Source organism: Mobula hypostoma, chromosome 14 (assembly GCF_963921235.1).
Source record: "Mobula hypostoma chromosome 14, sMobHyp1.1, whole genome shotgun sequence".
Taxonomy (NCBI): Eukaryota; Metazoa; Chordata; class Chondrichthyes; order Myliobatiformes; family Myliobatidae; genus Mobula; species Mobula hypostoma.
Genome location: NC_086110.1, coordinates 37,697,717 through 37,722,877, shown reverse-complemented (window position 1 = coordinate 37,722,877; position 25,161 = coordinate 37,697,717). Strand labels below are relative to the sequence as shown.

The 25,161-nt window shown below is 40.9% G+C and overlaps 2 protein-coding genes across 2 annotated transcripts in view; both read right to left on the bottom strand.

Annotated features, from left to right (window-relative positions):
- Nucleotides 1-19,099, bottom strand: part of LOC134356206 (NLR family CARD domain-containing protein 3-like) — a 44,174-nt gene extending 25,075 nt beyond the window's left edge. The window contains exons 1-5 of the mRNA XM_063066946.1: nt 18,963-19,099; nt 12,339-12,680; nt 10,547-10,876; nt 7,325-7,438; nt 5,270-5,695 (exon numbers count right to left, since the gene is read on the bottom strand). Coding sequence (XP_062923016.1) covers nt 5,270-5,695; nt 7,325-7,438; nt 10,547-10,876; nt 12,339-12,680; nt 18,963-19,038 — 1,288 coding nt within the window. The 5' untranslated portion in view covers nt 19,039-19,099. The remainder of the gene's footprint in view (nt 1-5,269; nt 5,696-7,324; nt 7,439-10,546; nt 10,877-12,338; nt 12,681-18,962) is intronic.
- A 1,303-nt stretch (nt 19,100-20,402) lies between these two features.
- Nucleotides 20,403-25,161, bottom strand: part of pop4 (POP4 homolog, ribonuclease P/MRP subunit) — a 39,754-nt gene continuing 34,995 nt past the window's right edge. Inside the window, exon 7 of the mRNA XM_063066945.1 lies at nt 20,403-24,081. Within this exon, the coding sequence (XP_062923015.1) occupies nt 23,945-24,081 (137 nt within the window). The 3' untranslated portion in view covers nt 20,403-23,944. The remainder of the gene's footprint in view (nt 24,082-25,161) is intronic.

Genomic DNA, 25,161 nt, shown 5'->3' with positions numbered 1-25,161 from the left:
AGAGTAGAACATGGGGGGTGTGGAGAGGCATAAAGAACATCACTGGCTTCAATCAGCCTGGCTGTAGAGCCCTGGAATGCAGCCGTGAATGGGATACAGAGTTAAACCAATTCTTCTATAGGTTTGACAATTGCCCTTCTGTTCACAACCCCCCTCAGCACACCAGTCCAGGTGCCAAGGTACCCAATTCTCGCTCAGTAACAACACCTCCCCTCCTCCCCCCTCCAGTCCAGCATGTGGATAAACAACACAGGCTACCACTGTCTGCATCTCCTCCTTGCCCTGCACCTATCATCCGCACACCAACTGCTATCATCCCGATTTTCCCCTCCCCCAGCTCCCCAATCATTATGGACTCCCCTTCACCACTAAGCAGGTGAGAAGGGCTCTGAGGAAACACGGCAAAGCATTGGGACAGGATGGCGTGAACACCAAGGTCCTGAAGGAGTGTGCTGAGTAGCTATGTGGAGCTCTCAACAATTTTAATCTGAGTCTCAACCCGGAAAGGGTCCCAACTGTGTGGGAAACATCATGCATGGTCCTGGTGCCCAAAAAGGGCCAACCAAAAGTCTTGAATGACGACTGTCCAGTGGTCCTGACCTCACACATCATGAAGATCTGAGAGAGGCCGGTCCCGGCTCACCTTCGACCCTGGTTAGATTAGCCCTTGATCCCCTGCAGTTTGCCTACCAGGAGCACACTGGAGTTGACGATGCTGTCAACTACTTGCTAAACAGAGCCTACTCCCGTTTGGATAAGCAGGGCAGCACTGTGAGGATCATGTTTTTTGATTTCTCAGGTGCTTTCAAAACCCTACAGCTCTCATTGCTGTGGGGAAAAGCTCAATTCAATGCAGGTTGGCACTTCCATTGTATCCTGGATAATGGACTACCTGACTAGCAGATCACAGTTTGTGTGGCTTCAGAGCTGTGTGTCAGACATGGCTATAAATAGCACTCAGGCCCCACAGGAGCCAGTATTGGCTCCCGTCCTATTTACCCTGTAAACCTTGGACTTTAGATTCAACACTGAGTCATGTCATCTGCAGAAATTCTCTGATGACTCACCAATAGTTGGGCGTATAAAGGGAGGATGGGAGGATGAACACAGGGCCCTGGAGGAGGACTTTGTCAAATGGTGCAAGCTGAATCATCTGCAGCTGAACATTCGTAAGACAAAGGAGATGGTGATGGACTTTCGGATGACTAAGCCTGCACTGCTCCCTGGTATTATTGATGGTGAGGTCATAGTTGTGGTGAGGGCCTACAAGTATCTGGGGATGACAGACTTGATTGGAGCACCGACACAGAGGCTGTGTACAAGAAGGACCAGAGTTGCCTCTACTTCCTGAGGTATGAGGTCCTTTGGAGTATGCAAGCCTCTCCTTCACATGTTGTAACAGTCTGTTGTCACCAGTACAATCTTCTATCCAGTGGTGTGCTGGAGCAATGGAATTAACAGACTCAGTAAACTGATTGGAAAGGCTGGCTCTGTTATAAGAGTCAAACTGGACACACTAGAGACTGTGGTAGAACAAAAGACCCTGCGGAAAATCCAGGCAATTCTAGACAATGTTTCTCACCCTCTGCATGCCACCTTGGCTGAACAGAGGAGCACTTTTAGTAATAGACTAAGACAACTGCGCTGCTCCAAAGAGCGCTATCTGAGGTCATTCCTACCCTCGGCCATTAGGCTCTATAATGAGTCAAACTATAACTGAGAAAGTAATGATCCCCTCCTGTTGGACTGTTTGAGGTAATTTATGTGCAGTGAAAGTTATGACTGAGAAGGTGCTCAGGAAGCTTAATGGTCTGAGGGTGGATAAATCTCCTGGGCCTGATGCAATGCGCCCTTGGGTACTGAAGGAAGTAGCTGCAGAGATTGCAGAGGCATTAACGATGAACTTTCAAGAGTCGATAGATTCTGGCATCGTACCGGATGACTGGAAAATTGCAAATGTTACTCCGCTATTTAAGAAGGGTGGGAGGCAGTAGAAACGAAACTATAGACCTGTTAGCCTGACATCAGTGGTTGGGAAGTTGTTGGAATCGATTGTTAGGGATGAGATAATGGAATACTTGGAGGCACATGACAAGATAGGCCAAAGCCAGTATGGTTTCCTGAAAGGAAAACCCTGCCTGACTAACCTACTCTATTCTTTGAGGAAATTACAAGCAGCGTAGACAAAGGAGATGCAGTGGATGTGGTGAACTTGGATTTTCAGAAGGCCTTTGACAAGATGCCACCCATGAGGCTGCTTAGTAAAATAAGAGCCCATGGAATTACAGGGAAGTTACTAGCGTGGGTGGATCCTATTCTGGCTGGCTGCCAGTTACTAGTGGAGCTCTATAGGGGTTGGTGTTGGGACTGCTGATTTTTATGATGTATGTCAATGATTTGGACTATGGGATTAATGGATTTCTGGCTAAATTTGCCGATGATACAAAGATAGGTGGAGGAGTGGGTAGTGTTGAGGGAACAGAGAGCCTACAGAGAGATTTAGATAGTTTAGGGGAATGGGCAAGGAAGTGGCAAATGAAATACAATGTTGGAAAGCTATTTCCCATGGTAGGGAAGGCTAGGGCAAGAGGGCATGACTTCAGGATTGAAGGACATTCATTTAGAACAGAGATGCGAAGAAATTACTTTAGTCAGAGAATGGTAAATCTGTGGAATTTGTTGCCATGAGCGACTGTGGAGGCCAAATCATTGGGTGTATTTAAGGCAGAGATAGATAGGTTCTTGATTAGCCAGGGCATCAAAGGGTACGGGAGAGAAGGCAGAGGAGGGGGGACGTCTGGAAGAATTGGATCAGCCCATGATCGAATAGCGGTGTAAACTCTATAGGCCAAATGGCCTACTTCTGCTCCTTTATCTGAGAGTCTTATTTTTTTATTCTTTCTTATTTCTCTTCTAATGTTTGTATATTTCTTTATCTATAAACTTGTAATGCTACTGTGTCACTGTAATTTCCTTTGGGATCAATAGAGTATCTATCTATCTCTATCTATATAGGATGATGGTGAGAGTGTGTGTGGAATATTGCGATTGCCATGGTGTAGGTAGAATGAGATTAAGCTAGTGAAGGTGCAGAGAAGCTTAACAAGGAGGACTTGAGTTATAAGGAGAGACCGGGTAGGTTGGAACTGTTTTCCCTGAAGCGTAGGAAGCTGAGGGGTGACCCTATAGAGATTTATAAGATCACGAGGAGCATAGATGAGGTTGAGGATCACAGTCCTTTTCCTCTCGTAGGGGTGTCTAACACTAAGGGATGTAGACTTAAGGTGTGAAGAGAAAGATTTAAAGGGATCTGTGAGGCAAGTAGGGTTATCCAGTTCAATAGTAAAAATAGAAAAGCACAATTTTCTTAAGTGGGCAGGGAGTGAGAACACTGGAATTTTAGGTGGACCTAGGTGGTCTTGTGCATGATTTATATAATGTTAACTTGACAGTGCAGCTGAAAACCAAGTGGAATAATGTCTCCTATTACAGAAGATTGTCTGAGACTGCAGTGAGTGAGACTGCATTGAACATCTTCCTTCCCAAGGGATACCCTTACTTCAAATTTCAAAGTGAACTTATTATCAAAGTATGCTTTTGTCATCGTACACTACCATGGGATTAATTTTCTTTCAGTCACTCACAGTAGAACAAAGAAATACAATAGAATCAATGAAAAACTGCACACAAATAAGACTCACAAACAACCAATGTGTTAAAGAAGACAAAACTGTGCACATTTAAAATAAACAAATAAAGAATGAATAGACAAGTAAATAAATAATACTGAGACCGTGAGTTGTCAAGTCATTGAAAGTGAATCCATAAGTTGTGGAATCAGTTCAGTGTTGAGGTGAGTGAAATTATCCACGCTGTTTCAGCAGCCTGATGGTTGAAGAGCAATAACTGTTCTGAACCTGGTGGTGTGGGACCCCTACTTAAGTGAGAGATCAAAAAAAGTTTGACTAGACAAATTCCTGTGGTGGAGAAAAATTAAAAAAACAAAATCTGCTGGAAATCTAAAACAAAAAATATACTCAGCAGGTCACCCCACATCTGTAGACAGAGAAACATTTCAGGTGAGAGACCCTTTTTTTAACTTGAATTCACTCTTTCCACTAGTGGCATATACTATGTGATATACCAGAAAATATTACAAAATGAAATCTTAACATATATGCCATTCAAGGCTTATTGAGAAAGTAAGGAGGCATGGGATCCACGGGGACATTGCTTTGTGGATCCAGAACTGGATTGCCCACAGAAGGCAAAGAGCGTTTGTAGATGGGTCATATTCTGCATGGAGGTCGGTGACCAGCGCTGTGCCTCAGGGATCTGTTCTGGGACCCTTACTCTTCGTGATTTTTATAAATGACCTGGATGAGGAAGTGGAAGGATGGTTAGTAAGTTTGCTGATGACACAAAGGTTGGGGGTGTTGTGGATAGTGTGGAGGGCCGTCAGAGGTTACAGCGGGACGTTGATAGGATGCAAAACTGGGCTAAGAAGTGGCAGATGGAGTTCAACCCAGATAAGTGTGAGGTGGTTCATTTCGGTAGGTCAAATATGATGGCAGAATATAGCATTAATAGTAAGACTCTTGGCAGTGTGGAGTATCAGAGGGATCTTGGGGTCCGAGTCCAGAGGACACTCAAAGCTGCTACGCAGGTTGACTCTGTGGTTAAGGCAGCATATGGTGCATTGGCCTTCATCAATCATGGGATTGAGTGTAAGAGCTGGGAGGTAATGTTGCAGCTATGTAGGACCCTGGTCAGACCCCACTTGGAGTACTGTGCTCAATTCTGGTCACCTCACTACAGGAAGGATGTGAAAATCATAGAAAGGGTGCAGAGGAGATTTACAAGGACGTTGCCTGGATTGGGGAGCAAACCTTATGAGAATAGGTTGAGTGAACTCGGCCTTTTCTTCTTGGAGCGACGGAGGATGAGAGGTGACCTGATAGAGGTGTATAAGTAGATGAGAGGCATTGATTGTGTGGATAGTCAGAGGTTTTTTCCCAGGACTTAAATGGCTAGCACGAGAGGGCATAGTATTAAGGTACTGGGGAATAGGTACAGAGGAGATGTCAGGGGTAAGTTTTTTTTACGTAGAGAATGGTGAGTGTGTGGAATGGACTGCTGGCGGCTATAGATTGTACAGAACAAAGAGTTCCAAAGGGTTTCTATTTCTTATCAATGTCTATTTTAGTTTAGTTTAAAATATTTCAAATTTTATTTTGGCCTATTCTGCAATAAAATAACGGCAACTCACCTTCTATTTCTACAATAACGGATCTTAAAATGTTTTGCTTCAGTGAGCCATGCTGGACAGAAAAATAGTACTCCTGCTTTCCTTCCGCAGCTCTTGCACATCTGAAGGTGAGCTGAGATATTAAACTGTACATTCCACTACTTTCGTGGCTGTTCCAAGTCACAGCAATATCATATTCTCCTTTGTGGAACAACATTGCTTTATCTTCTTGCTCATTCTGAAAATACCCTTTTGACTTCCTTTTTGCACAGTGTGAAGTGTTGTCCCATTTACCAACGAGGACTCTTTGGAATTTACCCACCTCCTCCCTGTACCAAGACACAACGATTGGTTTTGTTCCGAACCAGTAAACTGCACAGGCAAGAGAAAGTGGAGCGTTGGTGTTCCAGTGGTTTGATTTAACAATATTTGTCACCCTGGCAGTAACTGAAAATCAAAGAGAAACATAATCAATTTGTTGTTCTTTACTAAAAAAAAAGGCTCTGCTACTTGTAGAATCAGAGTCATATAACTATACAGCATGGAATACAGGCCCTTCAGCCCACCTGGATCATGTCAGACTGAGGTGTCCCTTAGGCTCATAGCCCTCTAACTCTTTCCTTTCCATGTACCTGCTGAAATGCCTTTTAACCATTGTGACTGTACACCACTCTACATACCTCTGGCAGCAGGATCCATACAGGACCACCCTCTGCGTGAAATCATTGTCCCTTAGGCCTCTTTTATTTTTTTTCCTCACTCACTTTAAGCCTAGGCCCTCTCATTTTGAACTGCCCTATTCTGGAAAAAAGATGGTGGCTTTTCACCTCTTGATTTTATTGTTCTCCGTCAGGCCACCATTCAGCCTCTAATGCTCCACGGGACAATAGGCTAGCCTATCCAGCCCCTCATTATAACTCAAACCCTCCAGTTCTATTAACATCCTCCTGAATCTTTTTTGTATCCTTTTCAACTGAATGATGTTCTTCCTACAGTTGGACAGCCAGGTCTGCATGAAGTACTCTAAATGTGGCCTAACTAACATTTTGTACAACTGTAACATGATGTTCTCAATTGTTGTATTCAATATCCTGATGCCTTCCTAAGTATATGTCTGTGTGTGTTGCCCCTTCCACGGAATCATGCACCTGCACCCCTGGGTCTCCAGTCTACAGCAAGCACTAGGACCCTACCATTCACTTTGCTGCACTTGCTTGTCTTTCCCAAATGGAAGACTTCACATTTACCCATCTGTCATTTGTCCGCACACCGGCTCAGTTAATCTAGAATTCACTGCAATCTTAGATATGCTAACTTATTAACCATGCTGCCAATATTCTCATCCAATTGGCTATCTCACCTTGGATCTCATGTGATCTAACCTTCCAGACCGTTTCCCACTCCTTATTTACTTTGCTGATCCTCTTGCTTTATTTTTTTAAGGAATGCTCTTTTACTAATCTGATTGACGGACAATGATCAATTCCAGTTCAAATATATATATATAAAAGATGCAGATACTGGCGATCTTAACTGAAAGCAGAAAATGCAGGGAATACTCAGGAGGCCAGGCTGCATGCGTGGGGAGAGAAACAGAATCAATGCTTCATGTCAAAAACCCTTGGATGTGAAACGTTCGCTCTGTTTCTCCTCCCACCAATGTGGACTGACCTGCTGAATAGTTCCAGCATTTGCTGCTTTTAACAATCGCAGTGAAGTTACTTTTTTTTCAAAAGCAGTCAAGGTCATAGATGGACTGAACACTAAAACACATTGAGTATGCAAATCTAGTCAGACAGCTATGCTTAGTTAAATATTGTGCAACTGAAAAAAATATTACAGTACAATAAAGCACTAGGGACAAGAGGAAAGGATCACTGTCAGAAGCTTAGTATCACTGAAGTATTTTATTCAAACACACTGAGGCAACATCACCATCACTACCATCACACAAACCCCAATTACTCGAAGAGATAGGACATCATCACCTTCTTGGGAAAATTAAGGGTAAGTAAATACTGCCCTGGTAAACTCAACCTCATCCCAAAAATAAGTTTTAAGAGTTCTATTACTTACCTATCCCTTTATTGTAGAAAAGGCAAGTTCCAAAACAGACAGTTGACATTGCTGTGATCAGAAATGTCAAAACAATTGTGAGTAATACTCTTGATCTGCTAGTTAATTTGGGTCCTATGAAGACAAAAAGCCAAGCAGATGTTATTGATTATTTGTTATAGTTTCTTTGAGCTGACTGCTACTTGCAATCACAGACCAGAATTTTAAACTTTGTTGCAGCGCAGTACAAAACACCATTTCCAATGCAACAACAGCAGTATTTTAGAAAACATGTCATTGGCTGTAATGTGCTATGGGGTGACTCGAAAGAGATGTATGTTATATCAATATAGTCGATCCAAACTATATTCCAAATATAGTTGAAAAAACTGAGACTTAAAGTATCTAATGCTGGAAACTATACTCTTCCAAAAGTAATGCTTTATATTTTGACTAAGAGATTAATGGCAATCTACTCACAACTATTTTGACATTTCTATTGTCTGATTCAACACATTTCAAATTTGCACATATGCATTACGTGTAGTTGGTGACCCAGGACCAGATAGGACAAAGTCAGCATGGCTTCCTTAAGGGAAAATCTTGCCTGACAAACCTGTTGGATTTCTTTGAGATTACAAGTAGCATAGATAAAGGGGATGCAGTGGATGTTGTATATTTGGACTCTCAGAAGCCCTTTGACAAGGTGTCATACATCAGTCTGCTTACCAAGTTAGGGGCCCATGGTATTACAGGAAAGTTACTGACATGGTTAGAGCATTGGCTGATTGGTAGGAGGCAGTGAGTAGGAATAAGAGGATCCTTGTCTGATTGGCTGCCAGTGACTTGTGGTTTTCCACAAGGGTTGGTGTTGGGACCGCTTCTTTTTATGCTCTATATTAATAATTTAGATGATGGAATAGATGGACTGCTGCCAAGTTTGCAAATGATACAAAGAATGGTGGAAGGGCAGGTAGTGTTGAGGAAACAGGTAAACTGCATGAGGACTGAGATTAGGAGAATGGGCGAGAAAATGGCAAATGAAATACAATGTTGGAAAGTGCATGGCCGTGCACTTTGGTAATCGAAATAAACGTGCAGACTATTTTCTAAATGGGGAGAAAATCTGAAAATCTGAGATGCAAAGGGACTTGGGAGCTCTTGTGCAGAACATCCTAAAGATTAACTTGCAGGTTGAACTGGTGGTGAAGAAGGCAAATGCAATGTTAGCATTCATTTCAAGAGGTCTAGAATACAAGAGCAGGGATGTGATGCTGAGGTTTTATGAGGCACTGGTGAGGCCTCACCATGAGTATTGTGAACAGCTTTGGGCTCCTCATCTAAGAAAAGATGTGCTGGCATTGGAGAGGGTTCAGAGGAGGTTCACAAGAATAATTCCCAGATTGAAAGGATTATCATACAAAGAACGTTTGATGGCTCTGGGTCTGTACTTGCTGGAATTCAGAAAGTTGTGGGGTGGGGGGGGGGATCTCATTGAAACATTTCAAATGTTGACAGGCCTAGACAGAGTAGATGTGGAAAGGATGTTTCCCACGGTGGGGGAGTCTAGACAAGAGGGCACAGCCTTGGGATAGAGGTGCGTCTGTTTAAAATAGAGATGTGGAGAAATTTCTTTAGCTAGAGAGTGGTGAATTTGTGGAATTTGTTACCACATAGAGCTGTGGAGGCCAGGCATTGGGTGTATTTAAGGCAGAGATTGATAGTTTCTTGACTGGACATGGCATCAAAGGTTACAGGGAGAAGGGCAGGAATGGCGTTGAGAAGGGGAAAAAAAGAATCAGCCACGGTTGAAGGGTGAAGCAGACTCAATGGGCCATATGGCCTAACTCTGCTTCTATGTCTTATGGTCTCATTATTGACAAAGCTTAGGGAGGAAACTTAAAGATACAAGTGATTCAGAACTAAATCATATTATCAATATCAAATATTGATCCAATAATTGATCAATGTAGATGCCAAAGGTATGATTTTGATAATTTTTCAGCTATGTTGGCTTGGCAATAAAGCTTTGGGGCCTGGGAATTCTATTGATTTCATATTTATGCAGAGCAAGTGGATGAGTATCGATTGCAGCAGTATTCCTGTGCAAATTTGAGTTTCCCCGAGCCCTGGTTCTAGCAACGTTCACCTAAACTCTCCAAAAGAAATGAAGAATTTCATTTGTCTGATATTTTTGTGTCATTGTCAGAACATTCCAAAGCACTTAGCAGCCAATGAAATACATTCAAACTGAAATCTTATGATGCAGGAAGCAAGCCTGTCAATTTCAACACAGCAAGCTCCTTCAAACAGCAAATGACGATGAGCAGCACAAAGGATTCTGCAGATGCTGGAAATCCAGAGCAACTGGAAGAGCTACTCTAGAACAGGGGTTCTCAACCTGGTGTTCATGCACCCACTGCTTAATGGCATTGGCCCACGGCACTAAAAAAAGTTTGGGAACCGCTGCTCCAGCATTTTGAGTGTGATAATGAGCAGAAAAGTGGTTTTGGTACTGGTGGAAGATCTTGGGGAAGGACAAACATTGACCATGTCATCGAAACATTGAGCTCTTTTTTAAAATGGTGTCATGGTATTCCTGGAAAACAAACCACACTTTAATATAGTACCTCATTTGAAAAATAAAGGCAATGCATCCCTCTGTGGGAGAATATATCCACGTTACATTAATATCCCACATGTAGTTTGGTTCAGAGGCTCCTTCACATTAGGTCAGAGAACTAATTGATCAAAATTTTTTTTATTTAATTAAGTATTTACTGAGTATAATTTTGAAAACTGTCAGATGTTCACGTCAAATGACTCTCTTCTTGCATAATTTGACAATGAAACCGCAAAAAATAATTTAGAAACCGCATGATTCAGATATTGTATAAATAGTCAGTGAAATGCAGCTATAAAACTATTTTATTGCTGTATATTTTCTGATAAAGTGAGTTCAAAGGTTGGCAGTTTTTCTGTTGAAATATTTTGTGTACATATTGCAAATAAACGACAAAAAACTTATTTTAAATGAAACACAGCAAACCATGTAACAGTGTTAACAAGTCAGACTAATTTTAAGGAACTGATGTACCATTAGGCAAGGGACTGGATGATGATTGCTTCTTTCAGTGATGCCTTTATCATGTGGCTGTTACACAAAATTCTAACCAAGGTTCCCTAAATAAGAATAAACAGGGCGTAAGAGAAATGATACCAACCTCATTTATTATAACTCACCCTTTACGGTCAAACTAATGGCTTTTTGCACTGGTGATTTTAAAGCTTCATGATCCACTTGGCAGATATAAAAAGATCCATCATCTGACTGGTTTCCTTTGATGATTAGGAATGAAATCAGATTGAATGTCCCATCCTGATTTTGCTGAGGTGTTCCGGAAACTGCTTGGGATGTGACATCCACCTGGTTTCCATTGCCTTTTGAGCCACTTTTCAACCAAGTGACAGAGTGGTTCTTTGGGTAAAAGTTCTGCATCTCACAAATAATTGCTTTATCTTCACCAGGTTCAATTGTAATATTTACAGTGTTTACCCAGACTGCAGGAGGTGCTACAATAATAAAAGAAGCGGGATATATATTGCATGAGATTCATAGCATTTTCATAGATTTTCATAGCAGTCATAGAGTCCATTCTCACGTACGGATGCGAGATGTGGACACTCAACAAGACGATGCACAAGTCTCTGGATGGTTGCTATACACGAATGCTCCGGATGTCTCTTGATGTGAATTGGCAACAGCACATAACAAACTTTGAGCTCTGTAACAACCCACCGGTGCTCTCCACTAAAATCGAGGCGAGAAGACTGCAACTAGGGGGCACTGTCTACGCCACCCTGAGCTACCTGCCAGGCTAGTCATCATATGGGAGCCCAAGCACGGGAGGATGAACCCTGGGCACCCTCCCAAGAATATGGTCAACACAATCCTAGAAGACAGCGGCGCGGCTAATGTAGATGAACTGAACACACTGATCTGGGAGAGGGAGAAGTGGAGAGTCCGTCATCGTGCCCGACGCTGGCCCCTTAGGCCTGAGTTGACGTAATAGTAGTAGTAGTACCTTCATAAGCTTTCTCATTTGGTATCACTTTGAATATAACATGTTCATGGTGCTTTGCAATGGAGCAAGTTGCATGCCCTCCCCACTCCTCCCATTTTCCAGAGTCTGTGTGCTGTTCAATGAAATCTTGTTTGTTCAGTGGCCATCTGTCCAGCTTTGCCCAGCTCACCCTTCTTAGAATTTTTCTAATGAAGAGACATTGCCCTGAAATGTTCACTCTTTTTTCTCTTACCACTGTTATTATCTGATCTAATCAATGCCTCCAGCAAGGAATGATTGAATCGGTCTGGACTTTCTGCCTTGCAATGCAGAAGATTGAGAGGAGATTTGATAGAGGTACACAAAATTATGAGGGGTATAGATAGTGTAAATGCAAGCAGGCTTTTTCCACTGAGATTGGATGGGACTATAACCAGATGTCATGAGTTAAGTGTAAAAGGTGAAAAGTTTAACAGGAACATGAGGGGAAACTTCTTTACTCAGAGGGTTGTGAGTGTGTGGAATGAGTGGACAGCAAAGGTGGTGCATGTAAGTTTGATTTCAACATTTAAGAGAAGTTTGCATAGGTACATGGATAGTAGTGGTATGGAGGGTTATGGTCCCGGCGCAGGTTGATGGAAGTGGGCAGTTTAAATGGTTTGGCACAGACTAGATGTACTTTTCTATGACTTTATGACACTTGTTTATACTTTGGATATTGACCTTCTTTGGGTTTTGCTTCAATTATTCTTAACACTTTTTCTACTTTTAATAATCAGTCTCATGTTTAAAATTAACAATGGATTTCAAATCACCACCATTATGCAGATGAACACTGAAATTCTTTGGCATGTGGGTGTATTTTCTAATGTTAGTCACCAAACACGTGTGGTAATTTTTATCATCATTAACATTTCCAGTTTTCAGCTAACACAGTTTTGACAGATTTCAGGTATTATCTCTGTACTCACCTGAAATCGACAAAGTAACTCTCCCCACTTTTTTATCAGAAAATATTGTAACTGTACAGGAGTATGATCCAATGTCACTAATAGTAACATTTTTTAGGAGTAAAGATGCATTTCCTTTGCTTATTTCGCTTAAAGAGAGACTTGATCCAGGTCTATAGATTTCATATTCTCCAAACTCAAACAGGCAAATAGCCTTCTCATTATCTCCTGTTCTCTGGTTCCACTCGATCACAATGTAGCTCAGGTCAAGTTTAGTGGTGTGAGAAAATAAGCAACTTAGTAGGACTTCTTCACCAATTGTGGCATCCAACACTGTTGGGCTGACTTCCAAATCCAATGTAGCTATATTAAAAAGATGAAAGTGCAAAATGAAATAAGTTTTAAAACATGTCAGTTTATCAGCCTTGACAAATGTCTATTCTTTTTCTCCTCACAGATGCTACCTGAGTTTCCATCATTTTGTGTCCTTTTTCAGATTACCAGCATCTATAGTTTTTTGATTGACAACAAATCATTAATTGGTTAAAAAAGAATAATTGGTTTGTAAAATTCTACTGAAAAAAATGTAATTCCTATCAGCTTCATGGCTAAGAAATACAAAATGTTTGTATTGGATTGGGGCCACAAGTCTCCAGGGGAACTTCATGCTACATAAACCTTACACTTTATGTCAGGAAGGTGTAAAACATGAATTGTCACGAAGAGCTGGGAAACATCAGGTGCCATTTTACACATCCCAATGGAAGTGTTTAATTTAATTTGCAACTGATACAAATTCAACTGAAAATGCTAACTTTGGGTTACATTGATTTTAAATTATCATTTTAAATTAAATTTATTCTAAGAATAAACCTGGCAATTATCGGCCTGTGAGTTTGACGTCAGTGGTGGGTAAATTGATGGAAAGTGTTCTTAGAGATGGTATATATAATTATCTGGATAGACAGAGTCTGATTAGGAACAGTCAACATGGATTTGTGCGTGGAAGGTCATGTTTGACAAATCTTATTGAATTTTTTGATGAGGTTTCTAAGAAAGTTGACGAGGGTAAAGCAGTGGATGTTGTCTATATGGACTTCAGTAAGGCCTTTGACAAGGTTCCATATGGAAGGTTAGTTAGGAAGGTTCAATCGTTAAGCATTAATATGGAAGTAGTAAAATGGATTCAGCAGTGGCTAGATGGGAGATGCCAGAGAGTAGTGGTGGATAACTGTTTGTCAGATTGGAGGACAGTGTGTAGCGGTGTGCCTCAGGGATTTGTACTCGGTGTTGTTTGTCATATATATTAATGATCTGGATGATGGGGTGGTAAATTGGATTAGTAAGTATGCAGATGATACTAAGATAGGTGGTGTTGTGGATGATGAGGAAGGTTTTCAAAGCTTGCAGAGAGGTTTAGGACAGTTAGAAGAGTGGGCTGAAAGATGGCAGATGGAGTTTAATGCTGAAAAATGTGAGGTGCTACATTTTGGAAGGACTAGTCAAAATAGGACATACGTGGTAAATGGTAGGGCATTGAAGAATTCTGTAGAACAGAGGGATCTAGGAATAATGGTGCATAGTTCCCTGAAGGTGGAATCTCATGTGGATAGGGTGGTGAAGAAAGTTTTTGGTATGCTGGCCTTTATTAATCAGAGCACTGAGTATAGGAGTTGGGATGTAATGTTGAAATTGTATAGGGCATTGGTAAGGTCAAATTTGGAGTATTGTGTACAGTTCTGGTCACCGAATTATAGGAAAGATGTGAATAAAATTGAGAGAATACAAAGGAGGTTTACTAAAATGTTGCCTGGGTTTCATCTCCTAAGTTACAGAGAAAGGTTGAACAAGTTAGGTCTTTATTCTTTGGAGCGTAGAAGATTGAGGGGGGACTTGACAGACGTGTTCAAAATTATGAAGGGGATAGATAGAGTTGACATGGATAGGCTTTTTCCATTGAGAGTCGGGGAGATTCAAACAAGAGGAAATGAGTTGAGAGTTAAAGGACAAAAGTTTAGGGGTAACATGAGGGGGAACTTCTTTACTCAGAGAGTGGTAGCTGTGTGGAACGAGCTTCCAGCAGAAGTGATTGAGGCAGGTTCGATGTTGTCACTTAGAGTTAAATTGGATAGATATATGGACAGGAAAGGAATGGAGGGTTATGGGCTGAGTGCAGGTCGGTGGGACTAGGTGAGAGTAAGAGTTCGGCACGGACTAGAAGGGCCTGTTTCAGTGCTGTAATTGTTATATGGTTATATATGGTTAAATTATTACCATGCAGTATAATTTCAGAGCAGCCATTGTTTATTTTGTTGTTCCTCTTTAATGTGGTTCAATTTATTTGATTAGTTCCCTTTCAAAAAAAATTACCAGTACATTTGGAAAGCCTATTTCCAGCTCCACTTCCTCACCATGCATTATCCTCAAAAAGCCATATTTTTCTAAATGATAGAAAAGAAGACCTTCACATTATAAATTTTGCCTATTAGAAATTGAAACATAAAACAATTTGTTGATTGACATAAATTTATTTATCACATGTACATCAGTGAAATACATCATATGTGTTAACAGCCAATACAACCTAAGAATGTGCTGGGGCAGCCACACATTCTAGTGCCAACATAGCAAGCTGATCATATTGGGCAGAATAACACAAAACAAGCAACAAAACATGCCCCATTTCTTGCTCCCAGCCACACTGTCCTCCAACACTATGACAGGCCATCTCTGGTCTCAAGTCTCCAGCCTCTAGTGGACTGCTGGATTCCCAGACAGTGGGCTTCAAATTCCTCAGTGGACTCAGGATGCCAGCCCAAATGTTATTCTGCTAAACTACCCACTGCAAAGTCTATGATAATAGAATTCTGCTGCTTACGTCTTTGTGCTCTGTTTAATAATGTTATGCAGCTGTTATGAGCAAGACCCACATAGCTTTCCTTCCCTAGAAGGATTACAGCGGTTCCACAAACTGGCGCGTTACTGTTATGTTTGTTCTTGATCAAAGATAAACTTAGCTTGGGTAAAACCAACACATTTTTATTGACAGAATGGCTCTGCTCGACACAAGTGCATGCCACCAGTTCACTAACATCACTTCTGGTCCTGGGGTGAACTGCCCGCATTACATATTGGGAACTGACGTTCTTTACTATGTATACACATAATAACACATCTTACCCCTTTAAAAAAAACAAACACAATACTATGTCCTCATAAACCTGCAAGAAACAATAATGCATTCTACAAAGATGCTTACATTAACCTCGGTTGTAATGAGCAAATAGTCTCTTATTCACTGAACACCTTTCAGTCAGTCTCTGCACTGGTCTGGTGATCCATTTTGGTCTGCTATTTATTTTCACAAATGTATTGCCTTCCTTTGCTACGTTATTATTAGTGTGTTTCTGAAAACTCTGATCAACAAGTTTATTTTTTCACATATGCTGGCCCCTTTGGTGTTCTAACATGTGGCGTGTCACAGCTATGGGTCGGGCCTTGTGGTCATAGATCCAAACGGTTCCTTCTTAGTATTCCTACTCCATCTGGGTCTCTGGTAGGGATGTGGAGCAACTTCCTCTTGCATGGACCATGTGTTGGAATTGTGATCTCAGATTCATACTTGATTTGCAGGCTTCAGGACTGGTAGGCTTTTTGCAGTCTTGTCGTGATACTGTTTCTGTTTGACCTTGTGTGCTCCTTTAGGTGTCAACAGGTTTTCATTCACTGATAGATTAGTGCATGTGTTGACCACCAGCATTTGGGCTGGTGAAAGGCCATTCTACAGCGGTACACTTCTGTAAATCATTGGACTGTTGAGGAAGTCCTCTTGTTCATCTTCCGCAATCTTCATGAGGCCCTTCACTACCTTGACCACACTCTCTACTTGGCCATTAGATTTTGGGTGATGTGGGCTTGAAGTTATATGTTAAGTCCCCCAATTGTTGGCAAAGAACTCAAATTCACTGCTCGAAAATTGTGGACCCTTGTCGGATACCACTTCACATGGAACTCCATGCCTCACAAACACAGCTTTCAGGAAGGTGACAACCGCTTTACAAGATGTTGATTGCAGTGTTGAATTTCTGGGTAATTGGATAAGTTGTCTCTTACAACAGTATGACTCTTCCCCTAATATTCAAACAAATCCACTTCAACTTTGAACTGCAGCCTGTCTGCTACAGGGTGTAGTGTAAGTGGTTCTACTTTCTGCTTTAGTCTGTAGATAAGACACATCTCACATGAAGCTGTGGTCTGGCTAATGTCTCAGTTCATTCTTGGCCAGCACATCACTTCACAAGCTTTACATTTACATTTCTCTTCACCAAGATGCCCTTCATGTATCTTTTGGAGCATTTCCATGTGTAGTGACACTGGATTCACAAACCTGTTCCCTTTGAAGACCGTATCTTCCACTGCTGACATTTCAGCTCTGCACACCCAATAATCCTGAATACACATTGGACCGTCATTTTTATTTGCTGGCCATCCTTTCTGTATTGTGTTTTTGAGTACCTTCATTGTTTTTGTTCCTGCTGCTGTCCTAATCTCATCTGTTCAATGGGGAGATACTGGAATAGAGGCTACAGTCATGTCAACATAGACCTCCATATCAGCATGAATCTCTTGGTCACTCTTTTCTTTCTTGTTGACTGCTCAGGAAGCACATCAGCAGCAAATATACATTTTCCCGTTGTGTAGGTCATCTTATATTTCTGCAGCCTTATCAACATGCACTGTATCCTCATGGGACAGTCATTCTGTGGTTTGGATATAATTAAGTTTGGGTTCAGATCACGCTTCTGAATCCATATTATGTTTGTTCTTGACAAACTCAGAATGGGTAAAACACATATTTATCTACAGAATGGCTTCTGGTCGACCTGAGTGTGTGCCACCAGCACATCAATGTCACTTCTGGTTCTGGGGTGAACCACCTGTATTGCACATTAGGAACTGAAGTTCTTTATTATGTACACACATAACACAACTACCACCTTCTCAAGGACAATAAGAGCTGTGTAATATATGCTCTTCTTGCCAGTGATACCAATAAAGTAGAAAAAAACAGTAATCCATAATGCAGATTTTCCCCGGGTTATGGTAGGGTCATTTCTACAGATTGTTTGTAACTCGGACAGTTCACAAGGTAAAGGTGCAACCAAGAATCTAGTACCCAGGCAGAAGGTGTTTGTTAGCAGTGTGGCAATCTACTCCTTTGGTCTTGTAGACACATGATCAGAAGTATGGGCTGTACTTAAAACTCCCAGAATGGACCTATTAAAAACCAGAAACTGAAGAAAAACATTGCAAGTTTCTCATCCAGTCTGACAGATTGCCAACCTTTGCATAGATTTGGCCTAACAAAAACTGAAACAATTGTGACTAGTTGTGTCCCACAAGGATCTGTTCTGGGACCTCTACTTTTCGTGATTTTTATTAACGACCTGGATGTGGGGGTAGAAGGGTGGGTTGGCAAGTTTGCAGACGACACAAAGGTTGGGGGTGTTGTAGATAGTGTAGAGGATTGTCAAAAGATTGCAGAGAGACATTGATAGGATGCAGGAGTGGGCTGAGAAGTGGCAGATGGCGTTCAACCCAGAGAAGTGTGAGGTGGTACACTTTGGAAGGACAAACTCCAAGGCAGACTACAAAGTAAATGGCAGGATACTTGGTAGTGTGGAGGAGCAGAGGGATCTTGGGGTACATGTCCACAGATCCCTGAAAGTTGCCTCACAGGTGGATAGGGTAGTTAAGAAAGCTTATGGGGTGTTAGCTTTCATAAGTCGAGGGATAGAGTTTAAGAGTTGCGAGGTAATGATGCAGCTCTATAAAACTCTGGTTAGGCCACACTTGGAGTACTGTGTCCAGTTCTGATCACCTCACTATAGGAAGGATGTGGAAGCATTGGAAAGGGTACAGAGGAGATTTACCAGGATGCTGTCTGGTTTAGAATGTATGCATTATGATCAGAGATTAAGGGAGCTAGGGCTTTACTCTTTGGAGCGAAGGAGGATAAGAGGAGACATGATAGAGGTGTACAAGATAATTACAGGAATAGAGTGGATAGCCAGCGCCTCTTCCCCAGGGCACCACTGCTCAATACAAGAGGACATGGCTTTAAGGTAAGGGGTGGGAAGTTCAAGGGGGATATTAGGGGAAGGTTTTTTTACTCAGAGAGTGGTTGGTGTGTGGAATGCACTGCCTGAGTCAGTGGTGGAGGCAGATACACTAGTGAAGTTTAAGAGTCTACTAGACAGGTATATGGAGGAATTTAAGGTGGGGGGTTATATGGGAGGCAGGGTTTGAGGGTCGGCACAACATTGTGGGCCGAAGGGCCTGTACTGTGCTGTACTATTCTATGTTCAAATCTGACTGCACCTCAAAGAGTTAATCAAAGTCTACATTCAGCACACCCCTGTTCTCCCCTTCCCTTTCACTCACAGAACAAACATTGATAGTGATTTGGTATCGGAGCATACAAGAATGTAGATTTTCCCTTTCAAGTTAAAATAACCAGGAAGTTTAGCAGTGTACCTGAACAGCCCTTACAGAGAAGATTCCAGGCCTAACATACAAGTCCTTTGTTGTAAAATTTGCTTGCAGTACCTCATTAGCTGCATTTAACTGGAGATATCCACTTACCCACTAAAGAGAGAATGTAAAATATCATCAGATCAATCAGCAAACAGTTCATTTTTCCTCTTAGCTTGAAGGCCATTTTGTAGAAGTAAAAACAATGCACACGACCTCATCTTAACTGTCACAAGAGAATTTGGAAAACAGAAACTGAAACCAGAAAGATTTTGAAATGGGAAAATTAAAGGGGCAATGTTTTCAAAATATGTAGGGCAGGATTATTTATGCGATGTGATATAACTAAACAATAATTGATATATTTTACTGTATATTTTAAAATAAAAAGAAATGACATTGCCAAATACCATGAAACTTTGCCTTTAATTTAGAAACATTACTGCATACAGGAAGAAGAAAAAACCACTTTAACTCAGATCAAAGAACTGATTGATCAGTGCAATTCATTACAAAAACATTAAATTCAGAATGGTCACAGTAAACAATAGATTTGGCCAGATTATGGATATATTGTATAGAAACATTAATGTTAAATTAAGGCTGGAAAGAAACTTCCTTAAAGTCAATCCATAAAAAGGCTGTAAATGGAATGCCATCAGGAAAAATAGGCAGTGAACATGCATTAGTTGAAGTAGTTTCAGAAGCAAAAGCTGAGCAGTTTAGGGTGACACAGTGGTGCATTTGGTGGAGTTACTGCCTCACAGTGCCGAAGATCCTTGGGTCCTGTCTGAATGTTGTTCACACATTCTCCATGTGACTACATGGGTTTCCTCTAGGTCCTCCAGATTCATCCAACGGCACAAACGTGTAGGTATGTAGGTTAATCGGCCACTGTATATTGTCCTTTGTGTCAAGGAAATGGTTTAATCTGGGAGAGCTGATGAGAATGTGGAGAAGATTGGATTTATGTAGGACCACTGTAAATGAATGGTTGATGATTGGCATGGGCTCTGTGAGCTGAAAAACCTATTTCTGTGCTGTACCTCAAAATGACTAGAAAATCTGACGCAGATTGGGAGACCGTTTTGCTAAGCACTTACGCTTTGTCTGCCAGGAAAAGCGAGATTTCCCAGTGGCCAACTATTTGAATTCCACTTCCCAGTCCCACATATCAGTCCATGGCCTCCTGTACTGTCGTGATGAGGCCACACGCAGGTTGGAGCAGCAACACTTTATATTTGGTCTGGGTAGCCTCCAACCTGATGGCATGAACATAAATTTCTCAAACTTCCAGCAATGCCCACTCTCCCTCCTCCTTCACCATTCCCCATTCCCATTTCTCCCTCTCACCTTACCTTCTCACCTATCACCTCCCTCTTTTCTTTCTTCCACGGCCTTCTGTCTGCTCCTATCAGATTCCCCCTTCTCCAGCCCTGTACCTCTTTCACCAACTTCCCAGCTCTTTACTTCACCCCTCCCCCACCCGGTTTCACCTATCACCTTGTGGTTCTTCCTCCCCTCCCCCCACTTTCTTACTCTGACTCCTCATCTTTTTCTGAGTCTTGAGGGATATTGGCCAGAAACGTCAACTGTACTCTTTTTCCATAGATGCTGCCAGGCCTGTGGAGTTTCTCCAGCATTTTTTATGTGTTGCTAGAAAATATTTGAAAGGGGAATGTGTGAATTTTTAAAGGATCACAATTTTCATGCAATGCTGGTAACCCTAGTGAGAATGCATGCTTGGAATAGCTGTCAAGCACTCTTCATTTGCCAGCACTCAACAGCATTCACAACCCTGATTATATAAGGAAGCAAAGCATTTGATTCTCACAAAGTAACTGTTACTTCATCTTTCTAAAATGTCAACCTCTAGTCTCAGGTTCTGTGACCACAACCATTGTAATTACCTCTATTAACTTCAGCAAATATCCATAAAAGAATGTACGCACAGTCTTCTAAACAGGGGTGAGGGGCTGGTGCTGGAGTGGTAAGAATATACGTTAGCCATCTGATCGTTATGATTGATTTCTGATTAGAATGTACTCACTGACAAGGTTTCCTCATCCCTCTGGACTTACCTTCTCCCGAGTGAAGAACTGTTTCATCTCAGTCCTCATTGGCTTGCATCTTATTGTCAACTCCGCACAATGGTCAGTTGCAGCAAATATTCTCCCTGAATTTAGCCTGGCATGCTTTTCAAGAAAGTAATACGACTCGCTTCCCTTCTGATTTCTCTAAACTCTGGATAATATAGTCACGGTCCATTCAATCTCTCCTCATATGAGACGCTGCCATCCATAGAACTATTTCAGTGAATCCATGCTGCACTGTTCCATGCCAAAATTATACCCAACACTCCATGTGGGGGGTTTCAGCAACACCTTTGCAATTGCAATAAGCCCTTTTTAGTTCTTGTAATCACATCCTCTTTATAATGGATAACATAAGGTTTGTCCTAACTGTTGCTGTACTTGTATGTTGGTCATCAGTGAATTGATCACCAAAGTTCCTTTGAACATGAACATGACCCAGTTTCACACTTTTCAATGCTCTACCCATCTGTCATTTACCTAAATGGATCATCTCATATTTTTCCATATTATATTCTATCCCCTTTGTTTATTACCTTCAGCAAACTTGGAAATGTGATGTTTGGACCCTTCAGCCAAATATTTAGATAGATTGAGCACAGCTAGGGCACAAGTGCATTCTCTGCAGAATAGTCAGTCTGCCAACCTAAGAAGCATTCATTTACTCTCACTTTTAGCTTTCATTTTGATGACAATTCTTTGCCCATATTGGCATATTACCCCTGATTCTATGTGCTCTAACCTCATTAACTCTACCTGCTTTGCTCACACTACCATTCACGTGAAGCTGAGGTCTGAACAAGGGACTTAAGTAAGGATCTTGTCAGCTTTCATTATGTTCCTTTCTCCTCAGAATTCTAATCAGTGTGTGGAAAAGAGACCACCAGCGCCTTACAGTTCCAAGATCCATTGCTGAAATAGAAGCAACTTGTATTAACTGGCAGTCCTGTTGGTAATTGGCAAGGATGGAGATCTGCTTCACACCACTTCCCCTCAAGTATTCTGTCCATTTCCCACAACAGCATCTCAGGCCTCCCAGGCAATCCAATTTCCATTATAACAAAATCCTCTTCTTCATTCAGTGCTCCTAAATACGCATTATTCATATTTGACAAAAACATGTTTTCGGTACCCAATTAGAGGTATTTAAAAAATTACCAGGCAATGGGTTAAATTTTCCTAAAATCAGCTGGCAGTTTTTAATACATTATATTCCACATGAACAACCTTAAATTACGAAATTATCCTACTTTTAGATTCATTTTCTGGAATGTCAAATGATGACAATTTGAAGACATTTTTATTCAGTATTCTTGTTTACTTCATTTGGATTTTACTTGTGAACTCCATGGGAAAATCCAAGTGCATAACAAACCATAGATATATGAACTGCTTCTAGGCAATGAGGAATTTTGTCATCAGATCTCAGAACAGTCCAAGAACTCTGCTGGGTTATTCCCTTTTTTTTAAAACAATATTTATTTTGTAATTTATAATCTTTTAAAAAAATTTCTTTCCACTGTACTGCTGCAAAACAAATTTCATGTCATACAAGACAGTGATAATAAACCTGCTTCTGATTCATATTTTCACTCATCTGCAATATGATCAAACATTAGAATGTCCTTACTATGAAATATACATTTTCACTCAGCAGCATTTCATGTAATTTCAGCAGTAAGTTATTTCCAATTCTTTTAAAACTTTTTCTTTATGAACTACTATGATTTTACTGCTCTTTGACCATCTACTTCTCTCAGACTTGTGTAATTATTATCCTTATATGCCAAATACGGCAAATGAACTAGTTCAGAAACTTCCCTTTGCTATGAGATGATGAATGTTTTCATCAAATAGTCAATCTGTTGCAAGACAGTGAAAGCAGGACTTTTCATTATTGTAACACTCTTTTTCTAATGATGCATCTATTGCAGTAAAATGTCAAATTAATTTGTTTTTTGGTAAATTATTTCCCCTAAGTATTACATCATTGAAATGATTCATAAACCACAATGTATTCAGCAACAGCGACAAACATCGAGTTTCTTCCTATTAAGTAGGATTTCATGTGATATTTATGGCTAAGCCCCACCATTCTCAGTCTCAATATTCTCATTGACACAGTAAACCAGATTTTCTATCATCTCTGTCACAAAGACCCTATCTCTGTAACATTCCCCATCAGATGCTGAGACAACCAGCTACAGGTGTCACTTTCAAACTTGCTCTACCGTTCCTCTTTCAGTCTCTTCTCCCCAGCCTCTACCCTGTTACTGTAATCTATCAAAAATTGCTTCTTTTCCACATTCGAACCTGAACCAGTTCCACTTGTCTATCATTTTACCTACCCTGATGTTCAATTTCTTCATAGATCATTCTGTCAATTTTAAAGTGTTTAAATTCCTCCTTATACTTTATCCTCTCTGCATTATGAACTCCTTCTGGGTCATATTCCTCTCTGAACACACAGGTTCTCTATCTTCAAACTTGCCACCCTCAAATGCATCCATATTTTACAGCTCTTTCAACATCCATGTTAAAAACCTCTTTAAAACACATAACTCTAACCAAGTTTACTCACACTCCTAATGATTGCTTTATTGGTCCAAGGTATATTTCTTCCTCATTGTGAAGTGCACTGTGACATATATATTTGCCACAAATACCTAAATGCAAATTACCCATAGAACTAATTTAATTTCTGCTGTTGAACATTGTGATAAACTTACCACAGCTTTAAAAGAAAATTATCTGTATTCATTCATAGTTTGTAAGGATTACAAATGAGAACACATTTATCTAACGTTCTGGAAAATCCTTTCATTGCCAAATATTTAAAAGCAATGATTTGACGATTGTTATACAAGATTTTAAACATCCCAATTGTGTCATGTTCATGCTGATTGAGCCAAACATACAGGGTTCCATTGTTTCTTGCAATGCTGAATCAAGAGGTCAATGCTGTATTTGATAAAGTGCACCAGTGATTCTTCCTTTGACTTAAAGGTCTATGCTTCCTTTTCCTTTAAACTTCTTCACAGAGCGTTCACTTGATCTCAGTTGAAACATATTGCCGTAGATATAGGAGACAAATCCATCGACTTCCACACTGAAAATGTTATTTTGCTTTGGAATTACTATGGTTGCAAGATGTTTGGGGGATGCGTGGAGAGAAGATAAAAAACAGAAAGTACATTATAATGTGAAATCAAATTTAAAATAGTATTCAGGTGTGCCATTTTGCCCACATTGGCTCATAGATAGAATTGAGGCCTACGTGTTTGTTTACAGAATTGTTCGCGGAAAACCACACTTCTAGAAATTTTCTTGAATGCCGCGTGTTCGCTTGCACCGTGACTTTCACTGATGCTTAGTTGGGAGAACATCGCCTGTAGGCAAGCCTCCGCACGGGAGCAACCCTTCTTCCTCCATGAATGCTTAAGGTGAAATATACGACCATGAAAGCAAACACGTAGACCCCAATCCTATTTATAAGCCGATGTGCGCAAAAATCCAGACCATAATGCACGAAGTTTGCCCCAAGCCATTCAGTGACGAGATTTCCTCCCCACAATTGAGTTTCTAAAATGATGTCCAATCAGCTGATTGAAAAGTACCTAAAGGCCAAGCATTCGGAGGACACACCAAAATTAACAGTGCACTGGCAATGTCTCCTCGCATAGTGACGATATATTTGCAAGTAAATTGCCATGAATGGAGAACAACTCAACCCAACCATCAACCACCCAAGCTACACACCTTCCAAATTATTTCCAGTTTCCAAGTGTCCTGCCCAGTTCATCCTCTATCTCTGTTTCAAAGCACTTCTCGGCAGCCTTCTCATTCAAATTTCAATAAATTATATTATACAAAACTTCATGCCATCTCCTAAATTGCAGCAAGTCTTATTTCGGCCATCATCTTTCTGTTTGCTGACTAGTCAGGTTTCCTGGTTCAGCAACCTTTACCTCAACCTTCTCATACTTGTTTCCATATCCCTCCTATGTCTCCTCTTCCTACTTTTCGTATCTTGTTCCAGTCTTGTATTTTGCTAAGACAACTGCCTTCTGTAATTCTGATTTCTTACTCATCCATGAATTAAACCACTCCACCACTTGTAGCTATGCTTCAGCTGTGTGCACACTAGTCCCTAAAATTACTTCCCTCTCTAACCCTCTTCAACACCTACTTCTTTTTCCTCCTTTTAAGGAGTTCCT